At 32.4% G+C, this 24,179-nt stretch overlaps 1 protein-coding gene across 5 annotated transcripts in view; it reads left to right on the forward strand.

Annotated features, from left to right (window-relative positions):
* The window catches only part of LOC130442468 (uncharacterized), a 501,073-nt gene that overhangs the window by 269,087 nt on the left and 207,807 nt on the right, over window positions 1-24,179 (forward strand). For all 5 annotated transcript variants that reach the window (XM_056776607.1, XM_056776611.1, XM_056776606.1 and 2 more), the window contains one exon: window positions 10,515-10,613. In XM_056776607.1, coding sequence (XP_056632585.1) covers window positions 10,515-10,613 — 99 coding nt within the window. The remainder of the gene's footprint in view (window positions 1-10,514; window positions 10,614-24,179) is intronic.

Consider the following 24,179-nt stretch of genomic DNA (forward strand, 5'->3'; position numbering starts at 1 on the left):
AAGCTGCTTTTCAAAAGTTGAAAAATGAGAAGCATCATCAGGAGGCATCTTTTAGTGCCTTTGTAAATCAAAATTCTGCTGCAGTTACTGTTACGTATAAAATAGCACATATACTTGGAAAAAGGGGTAAACAATTTAGTGACATTGTTGAAGCAGTGAGTATGCTAGATCCAAGAAATGTCGACAAATACAAACAATTACTTCTTTCCAGAAGAACTGTAACAGATCGACAGCACGAATTAGCGCAAAATGTAATAGAGCAACTTATACAATTATACAAAATGGGGATGTTTATATTTCAATTGCTTCAGATGAAAACACTGATAAAACAGATTCGGCACAAGTTTTATATTTTATTCGTGCCATAACTAAAGATTTTCAATGTTAAGAAGAACTACTTGTGTTGGGTACACTAACTGGAAGAACTCGCGGAGCCGATATTTTCGAAAACTTCAAAGAAGTATGTAATAAATCACAATTGAATGTCAGTAATTTGGTCAGTGTCTGCACCGATGGCACACCTTCCATGAGAGGCAAAAAAGAAGTATTCGTTGCTTTGTTAAAAAAGGAAAACTTAAACTTGAAAGAATTGATATCATTTCACTGCATTTTGCATCAGCAAAATCTACCTTGCATCTACAAAATCTAAATTTTGCAAGACACTCTGGATAGAACCATTGCCATTGTCAACTATATTCCCGTAAATGCAATGCGTCAACGTGAATTTCGGCAGATGCTCTCTTTAAATGAGGAAACGTATAGTGTTGACCTACCATACTTCTGCAAGGTTTGCTGGCTTTCAATAGGTCAAGTTTTTTCTTTTCGACGACAAATTTTAAACTTTTATCAAGAACAAGGAAAACAGTGTGATCTATCAGATGAAGTATTTCTCAGAAACCTTGCATTTTGTCTGATATGATGACAAAATAAAACAATTTAAATATTTGCCTGCAAGGTGAAACGAGTTATATTTATGAAATGTGGCAAAAGATCCAAGCGTTTAGAAAAAATTTATCATTTTTAAAAACATTGTTATGTCGATCGGAAATATCTGCACAACACTTCCCGGAGCTAGCTAAAATGTTAAATGAGCAGAACTGTGAAAATAAAGAGTATACTAATAGATTAAGCGTGTATGCTCCTGATACGAGCAAAAGTGAAGAAGAAACAGACTCATTCTATGATGAACTGCAGATCACCATGGATAAGATACCGAAGCAAGACGAAATTATGATACTTGGGGATTTTAATGGAAGGATTGGTAACGAGGTTATTAGTGGAATTAAGAATCGGTTCAACGAAGAAACACTCAACAGCAATGGAGAACAACTCATACAATTCTGTGCAAATAATGAACTACGCGTTAACAACACGTTTTATCCCCATAAACAACAGCACAAGTATACGTTCGAGAACACAAGAGGACATAAATCGATTATAGACTACATTATTACAAACAGAAATATTCATCCCTCAAAAATATTAGATGTCAGAACATTAACCTCAGTAAACACAGGGACTAACCACCATATGGTGCTAGCCATAATGCGGAACTGCGTACAAAGGAAAACCCAGAACAAACCGAAAGTGACAGAAAAGCTGAACATAGAAAGCCTTAGCGATGATACCACAAAATACCTCTACCAGCAAAGACTAAGGAAGACAATAGATGAAAACAAGATCTTGAAAGATGATACCGTAAAACTAGCATGGAAAAGATTAAGTACTAATATAAGGACAGCTGCAGAAGAGGCATTAGGCAAACGAAAGGTGACCCTAAACGGAAAGCCCAACACGAAACCATGGTTCACACACGAAATCAAATCACTTGCGGAAGAAAAAAGGAAAGCATATCTTCAATATAGAAGTCAAACAATTACATATGCTGATTACAAAGTCGTGAGGAATAGGACAAATATGGAAATACAAACGATTAAGAGACAATTCTGGGAGAAATACTCATCAGACATGGAAAACAACTTATATGGGGGACAAAAAAGATCTGGAATATGATAAGGAACATCAAAAGACCAATCAATGAATACATCCACACGAAAACAATAACGTTAAAAGAATGGGAAAGGTATTTCCATACGGTGACATAATAACAAGCCAATCCACAGAACAGAAACAAGAAAATATATCTGAGGAAGGAGAAGACATCCAACAACAATTAATATCCAAAAGATAAAATTGAAGCAACAATGCGCAAGATGAAAAATAGGAAATCACCAGGGCTGGATAACATTAATAACGAGCTTCTTAAATATGGTGGCAATGAATTAATAGACCAAATGCATGTCATGTTCAACAAGATATACGACCAGAGGAATGGAAAGTAAGCATAACGATCCCCGTCTTTAAAAAAGGGGAAAAGAAAGAAGAAAATTATTGCAGAAGAAATCTCAAGTAGCGGCATGAGCGAAGAACAACAGGGATTTAGAAAAAATAAATCAACCATAGACGCTATATTCATCTTATGACAGATTGCCGAAAAGGCCATAGAGTACAATAAAACCGCGTTTATGTGCTTCATAGACTTAACAAAAGCATTTGACAGAGTGAGATTACATGACGTTATTGAGCTACTAAAAAAACGAGGCGTAAACCAAAGGACAATAGACATCATTCGGGACATGAACAACGGAAATAGCACATATGTAAGAGTAAACAACGAACTCTCCAGTAAAATGCCAGTATCAACAGGGATCAGACAAGGAGATAGTCTCAGCCCAATACTCTTCAACATTATAATGGACGAAATCATAAAAGAAGTCAAAACGGCAGGCAGAGGATACAGAATGGGAAAACATGAGTTTAAGATAGTTTGCTACGCTGATGACGCGGTTGTGATATCTGAAGATGAGGATAATCTGCAAAAACTGCTACCCAGATTTGAAGCAGTTGCAGGAGAATTCAATATGATTATATCGAAACAAAAGACACAATCCTTGACAATAGCAAGAGAACCAAGAAGATGCAAACTGGCAATTTATAATAAAAGTGTAGAACAGGTTATGTCTTTTAAATATTTAGGGGTTAACATCACGAGCAATAGGAACTTGAAACAAGAAGTCAAAACGAAAACAACAGCAGCATCTAGGATATCAGGATTCCTTCGAACCGTGATATGGAGGAATAAATTTTTAAGTATCGAAAGCAAAACACGGATACAAGTAGACCGCCTGGAAGACCACCAAAGCGCTGGTATGAGAGCTGGTCCTCGCAGTCACAACTTAGGCTGCCTCTTTGAAAACACAAGACACAGTCTTAAAATAAGGAGAAGAAGAAGAAGAAGAAAAACATTGTTATGTCGATCGGAAATATCTGCACAACACTTCCCGGAGCTAGCTAAAATGTTAAATGAGCAGAACTGTGAAAATAAAGAGTATACTAATAGATTTTCTGGTTTTGACGAGCACGAGCTGCTATGAAACTGGCATTTGAACCACATTTAATAAATATATCCGAGGCACCTGCACAACTACAAATGGAGTTAATTGATTTAGGGAAAGATAGAATCATCAAATCCCTTTTTAACGCTAAAAAGGATCCCATAGAAATCTGGAAAAATGCTGTTGAATGTCCATGCCTTCGAGAATATGCTCGCCGTTATTTTCCTGCTTCGGAACTACCTACTGTTATGAGACAACATTTTCTCTCATGTCAAAAATAAAAACAAATATCAGAACGCAAATTAGAGATGCACATTTAGAAGATCAATTAAAGCTCTGTCTTACGAAGCTTGATCCAAATATACAATTACTGTCAAACAAAAAACAAAACCAAATGTCACTAACTTAGTGAATAAAAAAATATCTTTTATTGTATTTGTTTATAATATTTTTATATTATTTTATATGTATATTATATTTAAAATTTTGTAGTATTATATTTTATTTTTTCTTAGGTCAATCAGCTTATGCGGCCACTCTTATTACAGCCTAATTTAAATGTGGCCTCTAATGGTAAAAAGGTTCCCCACCTCTGGGTTAGATTGTGAATGACGTTGAATTTTTATAGGTTAGATAAAGATAAGTTGTAGTGAATGATGTTCAATATTGATTGGTAAATTCATGGATAACATTAAATTTCAATAGGTTAGGTCGTTATGAATGTAGCTGAATATTTATTGGCTAGAATATAAATGACAAAAAAAATTGGGTGTGTCAGCTCCGACGCACGACTGGAGTTTACTCCTTAAGTTCGATAGTCTAACCAGATGCAAAAAGAGTGTATTTAACTTAAAAAAGATTGGTTGATTGAAGGAATTTTGGGCTTCCTTCATTAATTTTTTTTTTAATCTGTAAGCTCGCTGTCTCTCGGCTGGAGTTTTTTGAGGTTTAGATTTATTCCTAGTTAAAAAATATAAAACAAAAATTAGAAAATTTATAAATGCATAATTATAAAAATTTTAACCGACTTTAAGAAAATTGATAAAAAAAGGTTTTTATAAACATTTTTTTTAAATTATTATAATTAATTTTTTATTTAAAATATAATTTTATCTTAATAATTAACAAAAATGGTTATAAACAGATAATTATGTCACTAAATCTTTTACATATAATAATGAATAGTACATGAAAATTATTTAAATATGCTAAAAAATAACTTTTCGAAAGAAAATTATATAAAAACATTATTATAATAAAAAATATTGTTCATTTTTCTGATAATATTATCGAATTATTGACTACACTTGTTAATATTTAAAAATTATTTATAAAATAAATCATAATAACGTGGAAGAATTTATAGACATCGACAAAAAAATTAATTTTTGGTTAGGTTAGAAATTTTCTATTTTATGTGAATGCGCTCGATAATTCATATTGGGTTGATTATCTAATTTTATGTGTTGTTTTCAAATATATATTTATATAAACTACATCGATAATTATTCAAATATTTAATAAATACAAATTGCACATGCTCATACATATAATACATTAATTATAACGTAATTTGCAACCACGTGTTTGTTAGATGTTCCGGCAATATCATTTACACCTCTTTCTGCCATAGTTATTTGAAAATACTTTCAGTTCACTTTAGCGGAACACAATGATAATAAAACTTTACAATGACAGCAATATACGTATGTTGACACTGACCAATTAGAAAGTTGCGCATCATAGGGTGCGCACCAAAAACGTAACGAGGTCATTCATCGATAGATTTTACTCCTCACATTTTTCTTATACCGGGCCCCTTATATATGCAAATCGATTCTTAAGGAGTAAATTCCAATAAATTTTATAGATTAGGTCGTTATAAGTGAAGTTGAAATTTATACGTTAGGTGAAGTTAGTTGTTTGTTAATGGCGTTGAATTTTTACAGAATTTGTTTTTTTCAAAATCTAAGAGATATGCATAAATTACACTAAGGTTATTTAAATCAGTTTTCTTATTAATACATCTTAATTCATTACTGTATAAGTATTCGAAAGCCCGGAAAATATATTAAAGATAATCCACTTTGGTGTTTCATTGCTACGTTAAATGTTTTTGATTTGGTAAGAAGTTATCCGATTATGTGGTCTCAACCTGCTTACTCCACGCTACGAATCCCCTCTTTTTTCGGTTGGAAATGGAAATGTTGTTGTTAGCCAGAGTGGCATTGGAACGAAGTGGATGAAGGAAGAATTTCCAAGTTGCCGGCTATCTCTGACTATCGTCACTTGTGTTCAGACAGTTTGGACGTTTCAATATTTCGATATCTTTCCGAATAATCCTGGGCTTGAAAGAGCGGAGTGAGGCGATATCGGAATTAGTGACAGAAAATAAGTGCTCCTTGGCTCTGACAGAAATATGTCGATTTTTCTAGCCAGTATAGGAACAGGAACAATCTGAGCGGGGAATTTCATACACTCAATGGCGGATTTTATCTTTGACGAATGGGAGAGTTTCTGAGTGGGTTTGAAGATTGTGCGAATACCGTGGGGTTTGAAGATTCTGCAAATGTTGTCTATTACACCTTTGATGTAAGGAAGGGACACCCCGAGTTTATCTTGAAAACCAGTGGAGGAGGATACGCGAGTTGGAGATGGAAATTTGTGGATCCTCCTAGAAATTTGGGATTTGTTGTAATCATTTTTAATCAATGTTTGTCTCAAAAATTGATTTCAGATTATCAACTGGATTTGTCACTCAACGAGATGGATCGTGATACGAGTCTATCAATGACAGAGTTAAGTTGGGCCGGATGTTGATGGGACTGAACGTTAAGGAATAGATTGGTTTGAGTGGATTTGAGAAAGACGTAGTGGGAGAAACCGTGTGCAAAAGCTTTCTGATTATGACGTCAAGGAATGGCCGAGATAACTCCTCTTTTACCTCAATCGTGAACTGTAGACAAGGATGTACGCCATTCAATATCTATTCCATGGGGCCTAATGACAAAAGTCTCATCAATATATCGTAGCCAACAACTTGGTCGGAGAGGGCAAGAGGATAGTGCTTTATTTTCAAAATGGTCCATGAAAATTCTGGCACGGGAGAGAAAAAGAGGGGATGCCATGGGGGCACCTTTGAGTGGCCGGTAGAAATTTCCTTAGAATATGAAGTAGGTGTTAGAAAAAAATGTTTGATGAGCGAAAGATGAACTGGGTTGATGTGGTGACTAGTGTTTAAGATAGACAACGTGAGATTTTCGGAAGACGTATATACGAGGAATGCGGGATGATTTTTCTCAAGGTTTGAGTTTAGCTTTGATGTCAGAAGAAAGTTTGGATTTGTTGATAAGAGCATTCGTTGTTTTTTCTAGATATGTGATGGGATCATTGGGAACAATTTTATAATCAGAAGTATTACGAAGCTTATTCATCTTATCAAGAGAAGGTATTGAGGATGACCGTGGCATAGGGGTGTCAGAATAGTTGTGGATAAGTGTGTATATCAATAGATGTGGAGCGAAATTAGTTTGGATAGTTTATCTTTTTGGGTTTAGGTCTTTTTGTCAGATATATGCTTAACTTTCTGGTTAGATAAACGATCGAAAGTGTCCTATATCAATGGGTGAACTTGGAAGGAGTGGATTTGGTCAAAAATATTGAGAAGCCGCGAATGATTGTGAGAAAATTTTTGTCGTGGTATAGTGGAATTTCTAAGAAGAGACAACTGGCTTTGTCGAGGATACGAGATATTGTTGATGATTTGGTGTAATTTTGGTATTACTTAAAAGTCACGACATGCTTAAACAAATGTAAGAACACAGGGAAGACGTTGTTTACGAATTAGGGGTGTGCTGTAGGATTTAGTTAAGGTAAAACAATCCTCTCCGTAGAGGCGGATGAAATGTTCGGGAAGCTTTCCTCGCTCAGTATTATAAACAAAAGAACTAGGTTCATGGATTGAGCCACAAAGCCCCTTAACAGGTCCAGGCGACTCGCTCCCAGTTAACTCAACACCAAGGAGGCCTTGGAATCAACCGAAAATAGAGGAATAATTTGTTACGTGGAGTAGGCAGATTGAGACCACTGCTCCCACTTTAGAGACATTATCAAGAGAAGGGTGAGGATTAGGGTGGTTATTCATTCATTGGTAAGAACTGAGCTAACTCAAGCTAAAATATTTTGATAAAGTCTTAAGAGTCGAATTTTTTCTTAGTCTTTATCAAAATATTTTATTGACACTGACAATTTTCGTATTTATATTAATCAATGATCACTTAAATCATGAATATCAAAATAAGAATAAAATGAAAATAGAACTTTGTTCTAATAAGAAAAATTAATTTTCCCTTAGTTCTTACATCTTAAATATGTAGCAGTACTTAATCAATTAAATTATTTGTAGTTGTATTAGTACAATGTATCAAATATCTTTGGTTGTTGTTAATTTTATATGACATCAAAAAAATTGATTCTATTATTTTGTTCGATTTCGATTGTTTCTTTAGTACGACAGCAATGCATATCGGTAAAATAATGGAATATTTATATCCAGTTTGCTTATGATAGTTTCCCCAAGATCTACCATTACTAACTGTGTTATAACAATTGAAATTGAAGCTCCCATAGCACAACTATCAATTTTTTTGTATATTCCATTTTCATATTTGGAATATGATGTAAGTAGTTAGTAGCTTTTATAAATTCGTTTAGAGGTATTTCTGTATATTCTTTAATTTTGTCTCATTTTTTTGTCAATAGTAATAGGAATATTTTTATATAAAGAAATCGCATTTTTTTCTGTGTTTCTGATAGAGTATCTGTTTAAACATATTTTTGTTAAATATTTTTCAAATAATTAGATAATAAGGTAAGAGAATATTTGAAATAATAGGTCCAACAGGAATGTCAGGTTTGAGCAGTTTTGGTAAACCATATATTTTAGGGTATAAGGCATTGTGAATTTTTTATTTTTTTGCATCTGATGGGAAATGAAAAGTTCTTCTATTCAAGATGGAGTTAGATCATTATTTTGTTTTTGATAAGAATTCGTAGAGTCTAGTGTAATTTTTTTGTGAGTTGTCTCATCGTTTTATACTTTCATCATTTTATTATTATAATCTTCTGACTTCATAATATCAGTTTTATTAAATTTAACTGCTTTAAAGATTTTGAGATTTCTGATTTTATTGATGATTTTGATGATATTTATTCTTTGCTTTTAGTTATATTTTGAGGTTTGATATTGCTCTGTTGTTTGTGTTTCTATTTATTTTTGAAATTAGTGATAACATTACAAGTATCAGATCTTATTTTATCTAGAATTTCGTTTTTAGATGATTGGTGTTGCATTCAATATTATATAAGATATTTGTCACAGGTAATTCTTTGTCACTAGAAATATTTTTTGCAAAATTGGGACCTAAAAATAAAACTTCTTTCACTTCATCTGGTATGACAGTATCTGTTGAATTTTAGATCCATTTTGATTTTATTTCATTTGTATTTTCAGCAATAGGTTGTTGTTTTAATATTAGGTTATCAATTTTCTTAATATTTTTTTCTTTTCATTTATTAAAAAGCTTTTCAGTTCTTTCTCCACATTTTCTTTAGATTTTTGTGAAATATTAATAGGAAGAGACCCAAAATCAAGAACATTTAGAAGCATTAATTTGGGTGTAAGAAATAAGAAGAAATTTATATATTTATATATAGTGATGTCTCTCCTTTTCAGCCCCATATCCAATTATGTGGACATATTGTTTTTCTCTCATATTTTCTTGATGTCGTAGATTTTTGTTATTAGACTTTTCCTCCATCCTTTATTAAAACATATGTAATGTCATCTCGTCCTGGTGCTTCTCTCTGTCTCAGCCGGCCAACTAGTTCAAGATCTTTTTCATAGGTGTTTCCTCGATATCATCTTCATCGTGCTCCAAAACTAGGATTCAATAATTTATACAGCGCTATCACAAATATCACAATAGTTAATATGTACGTATATATGGAATGAATTGCTTGATCAGATATTACTTGTGCTTATTACGGTAATTATACAATACGTAACAAATTGATTCTTTTGTTAAACGGTGCACTTTATTGGATGGTAGTAGATAAAAACATTGTGTTGGAAACACATGAAAAGATTTTTTCATGTCCGCGTTGATATATAATGAATAATTCGCTTCCCAACACTTCAACAAACAAATAACTATTTAAGACTAATGATGAATACAAATTGCTAGTTTCATCAAAAGTCATTTCATGATAGTTGCCATTTTGTGAATAAAATATGATCTATATAACTCTTTTTTATTTTCGCTATAAAAATAGGGACCTCTTTGCTTACCTTTTTTACCCTTGTCGCCAAAGGTTATTTAATAGTATCTTCATTTATCTAATATCTTCTTTTACCTTATTTATCGGAAAGGGTTGGCTTGAAATTATAATATTGGTGTCGTAATTTATACATAATACATCATTCAAGTAGATTGTTAATTTGCCTGAACCGTGTTTTATTGAGATTTATTTATATTGCTAATTTATCCTCTTTTCATGTTGTGCTTGGAAAATGGTAAACAGATGTAAACCTATTTAAATAATTAATAATCTTATTTTCTCACAAATTTGACGCCTCCTTGATTTATAAAACAAAAAATATTTCCTTTTCTCTCTTTTCTTTTGTTTTCTGTAGACAAATCCTTCCTATTTAATTCTACTGTGCTACCAAATATGCCAAATATGTGATTCGTTGTAGATCTTCAGGCAAAGGGATAATTGTTTACTGTCTGTAAATAAATTCGCCTTTCATGAGACAAACCTTTCCTATAATATCGCAATGTAAATTTCAGAATTATGGGTGTAACCACCAGGAGAAAATAATATGTACATTATGTATGTTTCTACGGAAACCATAACAACCATAGGCATCCTGGTAGATTGGTGACTGTATTTTGCGTTTTTCAAATCACAAAACCACAAAATTACGCGCCGTCTTCAACTTCATAAAGCGCAGCCTCTGTATTATGTAATTATATTACATTTTAATCATAAAAATTGAAAGTATATTTCAATTTTTCTATGTACTTCCAATTTATATCAATTCAATTGTGTTTATAGATAGGCGGCTGTGGTGGAAGTGAAAGAGAAAAAGGTAAATTGGCGGGAAACGACAAACGTAAAGCGGACGATGGCGAATCAAACAAAGATATTAAGAAGGTGAGTTTTTTACTACTTAAGACTTCTTATCAAATAGAGAGTTAGTGATGTAACCTACATTTTTTAATTAAACTTAACAAAGAAAGCTTGCACTTGCTTGATAGTTTCTGAACCTTTTAATTACTGCCATTTTGTGATATCATTAGGACTAAAAATAATTACGATTTAAGATTATGTCGAGTAATTTGATCAAAACTCGTTTTACGTTTTATCTGTTTTCTTATCCACATAAATAGAATTTTATGTTTTTTTGTCAAAAGTCACAGTAATTACTGGTATTATTCAGGCCAACAATACTAAACAAAATATATGCCGAAAATAATAATTCAATGAGGAATCTTCTCGGTTATATTAGTATCGGAAACCAGTTAAAGGGGAGAGAATACCAAAAAATAAAAAAAAAATTGTGTGTGTCAGCTCCGACGCACCACTGGAGTTTACTCCTTAAGTTCGCTAGTCTAACCAGACGCAAAAAGAGTTTATTTAACTTAAAAAAGATTGATACTGTATAAAAGGACAAATTTGTTAATTAATGAAAATAATATACATATATAAATATATATTTATTCAATTTATTCACTTCATATACATTTATTATAACTAATCGACGAAATATTTTACAATAAACTTTTTACAATAGTAAATAATCTCGATAATTCATATTGGGTTGATTATCTAATTTTATGTGTTGTTTTCAAATATATATTTATATAAACTACATCGATAATTATTCAAATATTTAATAAATACAAATTGCACATGCTCATACATATAATACATTAATTATAACGTAATTTGCAACCACGTGTTTGTTAGATGTTCCGGCAATATCATTTACACCTCTTTCTGCCATAGTTATTTGAAAATACTTTCAGTTCACTTTAGCGGAACACAATGATAATAAAACTTTACAATGACAGCAATATACGTATGTTGACACTGACCAATTAGAAAGTTGCGCATCATAGGGTGCGCACCAAAAACGTAACGAGGTCATTCATCGATAGATTTTACTCCTCACATTTTTCTTATACCGGGCCCCTTATATATGCAAATCGATTCTTAAGGAGTAAACTCCAAAAATTGAAAAATGAATGAGAATATTAAAATAGAAATAACTGAGGGAAAATGCGGTTCAATAAAAGATATAATGGCAAAACAGTTAATAATATCTCATTATACATAATAAAATAAAAGCCATAAGCGACATTTCCAAAAAGCAAGCTCCGTCTATATTAATTAGCAATAACCTCAATGACTATTACTAAAAATGAAATATAAAATAAAAGTAAAAGAACATGAACAACGATGAAAGAAATGGCTTTAGTGAATTACGAGAAGACGGTCCAAAGTAAAATACGCAATGCGGATCACTAATAGTAGTACATTTGTTGAATCAGATGAAATGACACCAGAATTTTTAAAACTAATAGACGAAGATAACATCATAGACTCATCAAAACTGTGGAATGATATTATAGATTTAGCTTCTTAGTATTAGACAAATACTTTCATAGGGCAATGGTTATTTTTACATATGAGGCGACTGAGAATTGTCGATTGTCATCTGTCGTCACGATTTGAGCTTGCTTAATTCTGTAACTGTATTCAATTCGAATAATTAAACTCTAAATAATTAACAGTGTATAATTATGCTACTCCACAATATTTCAACATAACCTAACAAAAACTATTTAAGACGGTTTTACGATAATGTTTACGGACCGGCTCAAGTAATTTTGTCGCAATTTCTAAAAGTTATTTTTAAGTTTATTTCGTTCAAATTTACAATGGGTTTATACTAAATATGTAAACTGTGCATGAACAGATTACAGAATTCAATTTAAAAGTATATTCACGCTGACACATTGTATATTTCATTTTATAAACCTATATTTTGACTAAACGCCCGCAGAGAAATTCTAAATTGCAAACAAACTTTCAGACGCAAAACAAGGGGATTACACATCCTCACCACCCGAAATTTAGTGTCGCATGACGAAGTTTTCGTAACGATTTTGATTTTCATTGTGAAAAACCGACCAGCATTTCTCTTCTGTGTGGGAGTTTTCTTTTAGGTATAAGTGGCGGAAGAAATGAAAAATTGCGTGCGTAGTAGATATTAAGCCCAGCATGAAGTCAAAAGCAAATTGTATTAATAGCTTTTAGTAACAAGATTTGTGCTTATCTCACTTCTAAATACGATACTCGGAAATTTACATACTGTGAAAGACTTTGACGTAACAGCATCGAAGTGATTCTTTTGAAACAATTGGACTAGGTTCAATTCAAACGGTTACGAGTATGCATTACAAGAACTGACCCCTTTGCTCTGCCCCAGACCAACATACAATATAAAACTCGTAGGTATGTTATTCATCTATTAATAAGATTATTTACATTAAGTTAACAAATTTTTCTCATAGATGTTCTAAAATTTTCAATGCGTCTCGAGAGGAAGATTGTTAAATATCTGCAGATTTGATTATTCATTTACCACCATGAATGTGAAGAATATTGCGGAGTTCAACTAATTTGAAGCCTGCTTAAGCTATTGGGGCTGTTGCAATGGCTCGATGCATTGCTACAGCCTCACATTGCAACACATTTGCGTCTACTTTTATCGCCTAAAGTAAACTAAAACATAATACGCACCTGTACTCACTTTTTCAGGTAATCTGCTAAAATTAAGCTCTTAACAACTCAAAATACTGTCAGCAGGACCTTTTCGGTAATGCTAATCCTCAATGTTAACACTCCTTGCTCTGCATTTTAGTATCTACATTATATTTATGGATTCATTACTCACTCTTCGTTGTTGATAATTAAAGGAAATTTTCTTTTTTTGTCTATACTGCATTAAAAGACCACTGCAAATATCTTTTCGCATTTGCCTGAGGGCACATTCGTGCTATAAACCGTCTAGGATTTTCTGCGAAGGCTTACCCGAGGCACTTCTACATACCCCACAAGTGCGCAAGTAGCATTCTTTATTCCAGTGCCCATGTGATCATATCATAGCAGCTTTGGATTTGAAGATACTTCAACGCTCTGAAATAAACGTTTCACGTTTTCCATTCTTCCAAAAGAAGGTGTGCGTTTTCTGGACTAATTCTTAAGCCTTTTAAGATTGGCATTATCAGTATACAAACCGCAAGACCCTTAACATGGAACTTCGAAGAGCAACGGCGTACTTTCCCGGTAAATCAACAGCCAGTGACCAAACTTTTCACAGTCTAGCCTTAATACCTACAGATGCTGAAAAGCCACTTCTGTCAGCCCCAAGTGGCCGGGGTGAACTACCCTAAATTTTTAAAGAGGGTCTTCTTATTTCTTGTCCGTGCGAGTGTGAGCAATGCATATGGAAACTTATAAGCTAGAGTGAGAGAGCTAATTGGGTATATGTAGACTTTATTGCACCTACATTTAGAATGATATATAATGAAATAGATTTTTCTTTATCTTGTAGAGATTTCACTTTTGAAAGATATTTCTATACCTTTGACGCAGATATTCTTCAGGTCATTTACAAGGCTACTGTAAGAAAATATTAAAACGGGTAATATTCTAGGTATTCTTTTGGGAGTTACAATTCATAGAAGGTCTAGTGCAGTTTCAGTTTAACCCGTGCGTTGATTTTGCTATCAGAATAAATAGTTTATACTGAAGTATCGCAAATATTTTTTTTGTTCAAGATTGACAATATATTCGTGTAAAGACAATTTTAAAGTATCGTGAGGTATATTTCTACGTGTATAGATTTGCCTACTCCATTATAATACTTTAGAATCGTTTACTACAGACTTTTTTTAACTCAGTTTTACAGTTGCATTTTTAAAAAATTATTTGTGCAATTTGCAAAAAAACTAGTGATTAAATTTTACCGATTGACATAGTAGAAAAATAATAAATGTAGGAGAATGTTAATCTGTATTCATTGAGGATCACGACCAAGATGATAGTGTACACGAGGATGAAGACTATGAAACAACAGAATAATTCCACACACATATATTTCGTATTTTTTAATTAGAATAATAAAGTTTTCCTTTAATTGTATGTATCCAGCTTATATATATTTTACTCTCCAAATGAGTTTACCACTTACGTAAAGAATATTCTAAATGTACGTCCAATAAGAAGTGGCTTCTCAGCATCTGTAGGTATTAAGGTTTGACTGTGAAAAGTTTCATGACTTTTGAAATGACCACCTAAAATTGGTCACTGGCTCTTGGTATACCAAAATATTTTTTCTAATTTTTTTTTCTCAGTATATATATATATATATATATATATATATATATATATATATATATATATATATATATATATATATATATATATATATATATATATATTGTTTCTTTATAGTTTTTTCTACAACCGCAGTATATTGGTCATGTACTTAAATTTAGTTCTAGCATTTTATATCCGAGTGTTTCGCACTTAATAAATTGAAAGTAATATATATGAGCAGTTATGAAAAATATGTTAGCTTGAACGTATCTCGCTAGAGCAATTTAAATGTAAATTTTTCGGAAAACGATACGTATAAAACACTTTACATATTTTATTTGAAATAGTGCCATCAGAAAATAACCTATCAAATGTTCTACGGCCCATTTTATTAACTGCACATACTGAGAAAAGTATGCTTATGATAAATTTGGAAATAGGATGTTAAAGAGCTTCTTAAAGTATGCTCAAGCCCAGAACCGGACTTAGGCATGGGCCAACCCGGGCGTGCGCCGGGGGCCCCCGCTGCCGGATGAATAAATTGACTATAATGAAAAATCAACTTGATGTAAGAATTCACGTAAAACGCCCGCCTTACATAGGCCCCTTAAGTATTTTGACCCGGGGGCCACGATGACTCTAAGTCCGTCTCTGCTCAAGCCAATCTGTAATTGAACTTGAGTACCTCAACATTTCGGAATCTAATACACGAAAAAGGGAATTATTAGAAATGGTTCACATTCATAAGAACGAAAAAGCTATAAATGATAAAAAAGACCTAAATAATTTAAGTAAAATTTATAGCTCTATTTTGTAAATTCCAATAAAGCTACAAATAATTTGATTGCTTGAGTACTGCTACATATTTGAGATGCAGGGACAGTGGAAAAATTTTTCTTATTAGAACAAATTTTAATTTTAATTCAATTTTAATTTTATTCTTATTTTGGTGTTCATGATGTAGGTGATCTATTGATTAATATAAATACGCAAATTTCAGTGACAATATTATATTTTGATAAAGGCTTACATTTTTATCTATTTTCTAAAAATTATTAAAAAAAACTAATTCCAATAAAAAAGTAGTTTTTTATTGGAAACTTTTCAGTATAACATTTTACTATCAATAATCTTACAATATTCAGAGGATGAATTCTATAGTTCTCTTATTATTGATGTTCAATAACGAAATAGAAAATCTTTTTTAATGTACAAAAATATGCGAAGTAAATTCTTACCATTTTAGAATTAATTTGGAATAGCGTGTCCTGAATAAATTTATCTCGTTCACTTTGGGAAGCTTTACCTTCATGCAGGAGTCAATAATTTCTTTCAACGCTCCAAAGCTCACGTTGAACTCATTTTCGATTGAAATAAATTGTACTGTTGTGAGCAAAGAATGTCTTATAGTTGGTATTAGCTCAGAGCGGAAATTGTGGGAATACGATTCTTATCTTTCTGATCATTATTCAATTACATGAGTGATTGGCATAACAATGATTTTTTTTCAAATTTAGCTCCGATGCCACAGTATTAGGAAGTTTGTTTGCATATTTTACCCAGTTCCCCAAAGATATATATTATAACAAAACTGCAAACAACGGTAGCTTCTCATTTCTGAACTTGTTGTCAACTATTGCTTTTGATTAGCAACGCACTTATCCCAAGGTTGATTCCTTGGCAAGTAGCGATCTTTGAAGGCTTTCATATGCTATGTTGTTGCTTTTGCAATGTCAGAAATTATGTCAAATTGTTTCTGGTTCAGTAAATTTATTGTTTTTGAAAAGAGCTATAATTGAATGGTACTAAATATGGTGAATAAGCGAGCGAGGATAGGCAGGAAGACTGGTCCATTATTCCGTCTGTAAACTTAGGAGCTCTTAGTTCTCCTCATTGAATCGCACTATACACCAAATGTAATAAAACATTTAACATGATATCGATGTTTGATAGATGGACCTTTGTGCTCTGTAACAAAAGTCTTGTGAGGCTTCTACAAATTCAATAGCCTGTGATCATTCATGTCCATAATATGTTCAATTAGAAGTAGATCTCCAATCCTGGTGGCCAGGATAAATGATTGAGTCATTTTAATCCGTTAAGGTTATACATTATCTGGTTACATGGGGTATATTATTGTCTCGCTGAACATGGCATGTGTTACTCCACGTCGCCTTCTCCCCCTTGCTCTAATATCAAGCATCTCCAGACAAAAACGGAAATCAATATTTGAGATAACCTATTTGTATAGCTAGTCTAACTAAATCATCTCTCTTCACCAGAGCAGAGAGCTACGATGTTAACTTTTATGAGGCAACACCCAGCGTGGACGGTAGAAAAGAGACTCAAGTGGCACGAAATTGATCTCTTATAATACGATCTCGCCATTATGAAGTCTCTTTTTGACGTCCAGAGGCTCTGACTTCAGGATCTTGACTTGACGAATACAGTAAAATGTCACAGACTTATTTTAAGATTGTGCAGAGCTAATTTTAGTACTGAATTTGTACTGTTAAAAAGTATGCAATACATTATTGATGACTCAGAAAAAGTTAAAAGACGAACAAGTTTTAAGCTAAAGAATTTTTAGAAATGTAATAACATATTGTAACATCATAACGACATATTTGCAAATGCTAAAATATAACACTGATATAAAAAGCTTCTTCTACAACAGTTTTATAAATAATTTATAGGCGCACGGATTTCATATAATATGCTTAGACCTTGATAAATTTCACCGTACTTCGTATTACGAAAGTTTTTTCTCTTTTCGTAGATAATTTTGTCGTCCGAGGGGTTATTTTTACGACTTTTGTTGAAAGTTGGGATGCCATTTTGGATGTTGGGAAATGAACGTCTGGTTACCGATCTCCCATAGTAGTCGTTAGTCAAGTACGTGTTCTTCAGATTTCATTGGTTCATGAATATTTGATAAACTTAGTTTAAGAATCTCCGAGTTAAGTTTGACTGCTTTTTTGTTCTATTTCCTGTAATTTTCTGTTACCTTACACAGCTTTAACGATGTTTCTATCTACCTTCCGGACTATATAACTAAAAATATTTCTGACTTTCTTAAAAACATTAGAAATGGATTGGAAAATATAGGATTCCATCTGTTCAAAGTCTTATGGTGATAACATGACTGTTCCGATCAAATTGATTTTATTATTCAGTTATATGTATATTAAATATAAGAATAATAATTAATGTGATATCTGGTAGCAGAATACATGCTTTATATGTATATATTTACATTGACTCAAAATTAGGGTTATATTTAAAAATGATAAAATTACCTATAAAATCATAATTCAATTGACCAAAGCAAATTTAAACATACTCTTCATAAAAATACATTAAGATCTTGTTATTTCATTATTATACATTTCAACACGAAGTGCACATTTGCCAAAATGGGTAGCTAGTAAAACAACTTAGATGATACAAACCAGATGATACAAAAACATCGATTGATGATTACCTAACTGAAATTTTGTCTTTGTTCAAAGTGGTGGTAGTTATGGGGGTTAAAAATGAAAGAAAGAACTAAACTATACAGCAAATGCCGGAAATTGGTTCTGTATTGAAACCGATATTATTAAACTAGCCATCGATTAAAAGAACTATAAACACAATTTTAATGAAATTAATGCCTTTCTTTATTAAAAGACGGCACTTTATTGAAAGCACTGTATTACTGGCGCATCTTGTGCAAGCGTCTCTGTCAGATATATCACAAATGAAGTCAACTTTATTAAAATAATTAATTAATTAATAATTATTAGATGCTGTGCAATAGAAGTGGCTACTGCATTACAAAAAATATAGGGAATATAGGGCAAAATTGCCGTCACTGGCCGATTTCCTACATACAAATTTATACAGATACTAGCACTACTTTTTTTCACAAAAGACTTGAGAAAAATTATCTAGTATCTACTCAAATATAAAAATTTCGTTCACAATATATGTTCAATGTAAACCAAATTTAATCGCTGAGAAAAAATATATTAATACCCGAATGGATACAATTTCTAAAAGCTTTTAATCCAGATGAAAATTTGGTACTTCGCCATATCAAAGAACGAAACTGAATAACAATGTTTATTTGTTCAAACATACAAATATTTTTTATTTTCGGTTATAACATGAGCTACTAATATAATAAAAATAACCGTCAACACTGTCACACGAATTGCGTGGTAAATAGCACTATCAGGATTTAGTGGTCTGATTTACTACTGAAAATGTTAAATGAGTTCGACACAATTCCACTTTTCGACTAAAAGTATCTTTAATAAGATGGAATGACTAGGGAAAACTTTTTCCATATTGAAGTGCTATTATAAGTATACAAGAGAACGCTACGGAATCACGGGTCTCTCCATTAAGAATATGACAGAATAATATCCGTCTAGGAAATGATTTTTACTTGAAAACCAAAATATCTGCCTTTTGTGGAAACGGTGAAATGTATTTACTAGGAATTACATTTCTGTATCTTTAAATGACTCTCAATTATATTGAAAGTTTTAAATTGGGTTTATATAAAGTGCGAATAGAAAATGTTAAATTATGAATAATGATGATAAAAACTTTCGTTTTCTAGTGAGACATCGTCAAATACGACTATCCCGATTGAAAAAAAATACAAAATTCATTTAATTTTCTCAAGTTCTTATCAATTTTTTGTTAAAAACAGCATCCCAACAAGACGTTGCATTTCAAATTACTATTCTTTAAAATTCGTTTCTCTTTAATTGTTATTATTTGTTAGGAACAAGATCAAAGCACAAGTGCAGCGTTTAGGTTTAAGAGATATTTTGACTTGATTAGAATGTATTTATATAGAGGGTGTAATTTGAAAAAAATTTTGTCATACGTGATACATACAATAGTTTGGTGAAATATTAGGAAGGCATTGATTAACATCAGAATCTATATCGAAGAAATTAATGAAGCCAACACCAGAGCAAAATGTTTTCATTAGCTGCTCTGTATGGATGTTATAACTACACCTAACTTTCTATTCTTCTTTTTACAATAACTAGAACTAATTACATGGATAATTGCTCTTTTTTGCCGATCAAGAAAATTTCATCGCCGACATCGGGGCACGTCGGCATCCAGGGCAAAAGGGAAAAATCCATTTCTACATTTAAACTCGGGAATTATGCAATGTCTCAAATCAGAAAATTTATTAGAAATGTTAGTTATTGTTTGTCCATGTAAAAATAGATATGGAGCGTATTACAAGATTATATTGAGATATTGAACCGGTGATTTACGATTGGCAGTATTCGCATCCTTGATTTCTTTAGGTTTGTTGTTTTTCTTTTGAGTAACTATCATTATTTCAATAATTTCTGTACAATCTACTATCTACACTGATTATTATTTTGAGCTTTGTGGTGTTTCGATTGCCAATTTATCCTATAAATACATAATTTTTTTAATTTTCAATCTATCTACACATGTACCATCTTGGAGTTTTTTATTTGAAAACCTATTGCGGTATAGATACAGTACGGCAAGCTGTTAGCATGCCAAATGGTTTCAAAATAACCCTAATGCCTTCTCTCTGTTTCTCTACAAATGTAAGCGTGGTCCGACATCGGGGAACATATTTTCTTGAATGGCAATTGAAACGGCAATTGTCTATGATTTCAGTTTAAATATCCGTACAAAGGAAAGCAATATTCCAAGGAGTGGGCAGCTAACTTAACCATCAATGTATCGAACTATCCCAATGATATTCTCTTGTACGGCAAACCAAGCGGCAATCATCTATGTAAATAGTTTTAGTTATTATAAAAAGGAGTTTTTGAGATTGCCAGAATTTATTTTTTTGTATTGGCTCGCCAACTTGACAGACCGCGTATTCGTTTAAAGAAGGACAATTAAAATGGTTTCGCCATGTAATAGGAATGGGAGAAGAGCGATTGATAAAAAAGATGTAAGGATGAAACAAGAAGCTACCAATACAAGAAATGAATGCCGAAAAGAAGCTTGACAGAAAAAATTAATATAGTTGGAAAAATGGAGAAATTATATAGCAGTAAATAAAGCAAATGACCCAGGATAGGTAAGAATGGAGAAAACTATGACAAAGGGAACTCACATAATGAATCAACTCCACCTGTGTGGTTATTGTAGTTAATTATTTCTACAATTTTTCTCCTTCGTTCTAGCTTTTTATTTGTGTTGTCGTCAATGTAACATTTGTCAACTGCGGTTTATTTTCACCCTTCCAACTCATATCTGTGATATCACCATCTCCACTTACACAAATTGTTACAGATAATCAAGGATCTGTATAGAGTTTAGGATATTTTAGTTTTAGAAACATACTAATTTGTTTGTACTTAACAGCCAACTTACTTATGCCACCTTTTTGTATGGTTTATTTACAGTAATTGAAAAAATAGTGTGATCACAATTGGAACCTACCTCGTTCATGTGGCATGCTCCCATTAAATCTATGATTAATGCAACCTGTTGAAAGCACTAGAGAAATATTTTGTAGTTTTGTTTTGGATGATTTATTTAGATGCTCCCTTGATAAATTTATTGAGTTGTGATTACTGCCAATTCATATAATTATTGTATGCGGAGGTATATATTCGCTTTGATTTTGTGGCTTGCAGATTACCTGTTTTGTTTGCAGCTAACTCCAATATCTTAAGAGGAATACTGCAGTACATTTCGACTTCATAAATAGCACTCATACTAGTAGTGGTAATCATCTTGTACACAAAGCAAACGAAAATTCACAAAATGTGAATTTATTAATGTTTGTAAAAACAAATATTTTCATTAGGTAAAATACACAAAAATAATGCATTGTGTTTAATCTTGACTTAACATGACGATTAATTAATACTATCATTTATTATAAAAATTTTCGTAGTGTTCCATAGATTGTGATAGTTGTAGAAATAATATACTTTTACAACATTAGTTTGTCTAGTCATGTATGAAATATAAATCATGTACTGAAATTTTCTCGTTAAGTGGTGGAATCGCTAGTCGTTTGGTGGTGAATATATCATTTTAAGTATTTGCGACCATTAATGAGTGCCGATATTCGGAGAAAACGTGCGAGTGTGAATATGGAGATAGAATGGAACAGTAAATCAGAAAGATTACGCACGTATCCTAAACGAATATTTTAAAGAAAAAATTTTTATGAAGGTTCTTTTAAAATCTACATTTTCCAGTAACTTTGATTACTTGGACCCTAAAGTTTATTTCAGAAATGTATAGAGTAATGAAATCTCATTAGGTATGCAAAGGGACCACAGTGTGACCCAACAAATATTTAAGCCACTTTCATAGTTTGGCATTGATTTCAATGTAAAAAAAAATTTTTTTATCAAGTGCAGGTAGTACCACCCGGGTTAGGGTCAATTTATTGGTGTAGCCTATTGTTATCCATTCAAAAACACTGAAAATAGTATGCCAAAGGCATGCCGGTAAGATACTCGTAAAAAGGAAAGAATTTTATTTTAACAGAATAAAAATTAGGCATTATGTACATAGTATTAGGTACACTTATTTTTTATTGAACATTATACAAAAAATACATTGCACAAAAATTATAAAAAATCATAATATTCTTCGTCATCTGAGGAACTGTCATCTCCTCTTGGCGTTATAATTAACGGGTCGACGGTCCGATCGATCAAGTTGTCAAGATCCCACATTTTCTCCTCTTCTTCAATGACATGCTGAACTGCTTTTCGTCAGTTCTATGGTGTCACCTCCTTAATGGATTGATCAAACAGTAGCTTAACGTCTTTCATTTTGAATGTCGTGTTGTGTCTTGCTACAAATCCTTTCACTTGCGCCCATATAAGTTCTATAGAATTTAGTTCGCAATGATATGGCGGTGTGCGCAGCACAGTTACACTATGTTTTTCTGCTATATCTTCCACGGCGTATTTCATAAAATGATGTTTGTCTAAATTTGCTATAGCTAATAGTTCTTTTTTTTCAAATTATCTTCAAATCGATACTTTTGGTGGTTAACCAGTCAATAATTTCTTGTTTTCTCCAAGTTGAAGTTGGAGTCTTCTCTATGCGTCGAGAATGATAATTTGCGTTATCCATAACTACTACTGAATCAGCCGGAAGATATTTTAACATTTCACCAAAATAGTCTTCAAAAACATCCGAATCCATGTCCTCGTTGTAATCTCCCGTATGGCACAACTGAAAGGTTAGCAAACCTACTTTTATAAATCCCTCCTCGCTTCCAATATGGACCTTTACCTGAAGGCACCTTAAGACCCGTTGACAGGCTTTCCATGAAAGCTTGGCATGCACTGGTTATATTTTTATCTGGCCACATATTTTGTATAACCTTCATTAATCGATGTCTCATCAAGATAAAAGATTTTCTTTCTTCTGCTCTGTTCTATACTGCTTTATACTCTTTAAGTATTTTCGTCGCCAGCAAACAATTTCATCGCTTTCCAGTAAAAGTGCTTCACGGTTATGCTTTTCCCAAGCAAAATCCATATTTCTCAAAGTGGTCCATAAAAGCTTTTTAGTTATCAACGGAATACTGTCATCCTGGCCAAGCTTCATTAAAATTTTATTTAGGGTGGGTATTTTTAAAACAAAAACTTTTCTTCCAATTACACTTTTGGTGTCTTCATCAAGGACTTTTACTGGTCTGCCTGGATTTTTCTTGGGAGGTTCCGCTTGGCCTGCTATCTTTTTCCCTCGCAATAATTTAAAAACGGTGGACTTTCCAGCTCCAGTCATTCGGGAACATCGGTCGACAGTTTCTTGTACAGTAAATTTCGGGTAATCGTATTTTATGCAATGTGTATGTGTGTGTGTGCAATGTGTACATTTAAAATAATAAGTTTTTCATTTACTGATAGTGGAGAATTACTGGAACATCTTTTCGTTGGTGTAAATGTCGCCATTTTATTACTAATCTTACAATACTGTGGACACTATTTACGGCTTAACAGTAAATACTAATGCGTTACACTAAACAAATATACTTATAATCCCTACACAATATTTCAAGACCTACACCTATGGCCGACACCAAAATTGAAATAGACTATAATTATGAAATAAATGCATCAATATAAGAATATTTTTTCGTAGAGACGACCTACATAATTAATTTGACATACTTTATTATACTTTATGAGAATTTATTAGTTTGTAAAAAAAGTTCCTACGCGTAGCAGAAGATGATAATGTCTAGTGTACTCTGAAGTTACGGAATGGAGTTTACCTATAATAAACAATATCACTGTTTTATTGTACAAGGTCGTTAGTCTGCTATATCAGCAATATGAT

The sequence above is a fragment of the Diorhabda sublineata genome, chromosome 4, assembly GCF_026230105.1.
Source record: "Diorhabda sublineata isolate icDioSubl1.1 chromosome 4, icDioSubl1.1, whole genome shotgun sequence".
Classification (NCBI taxonomy): domain Eukaryota; kingdom Metazoa; phylum Arthropoda; class Insecta; order Coleoptera; family Chrysomelidae; genus Diorhabda; species Diorhabda sublineata.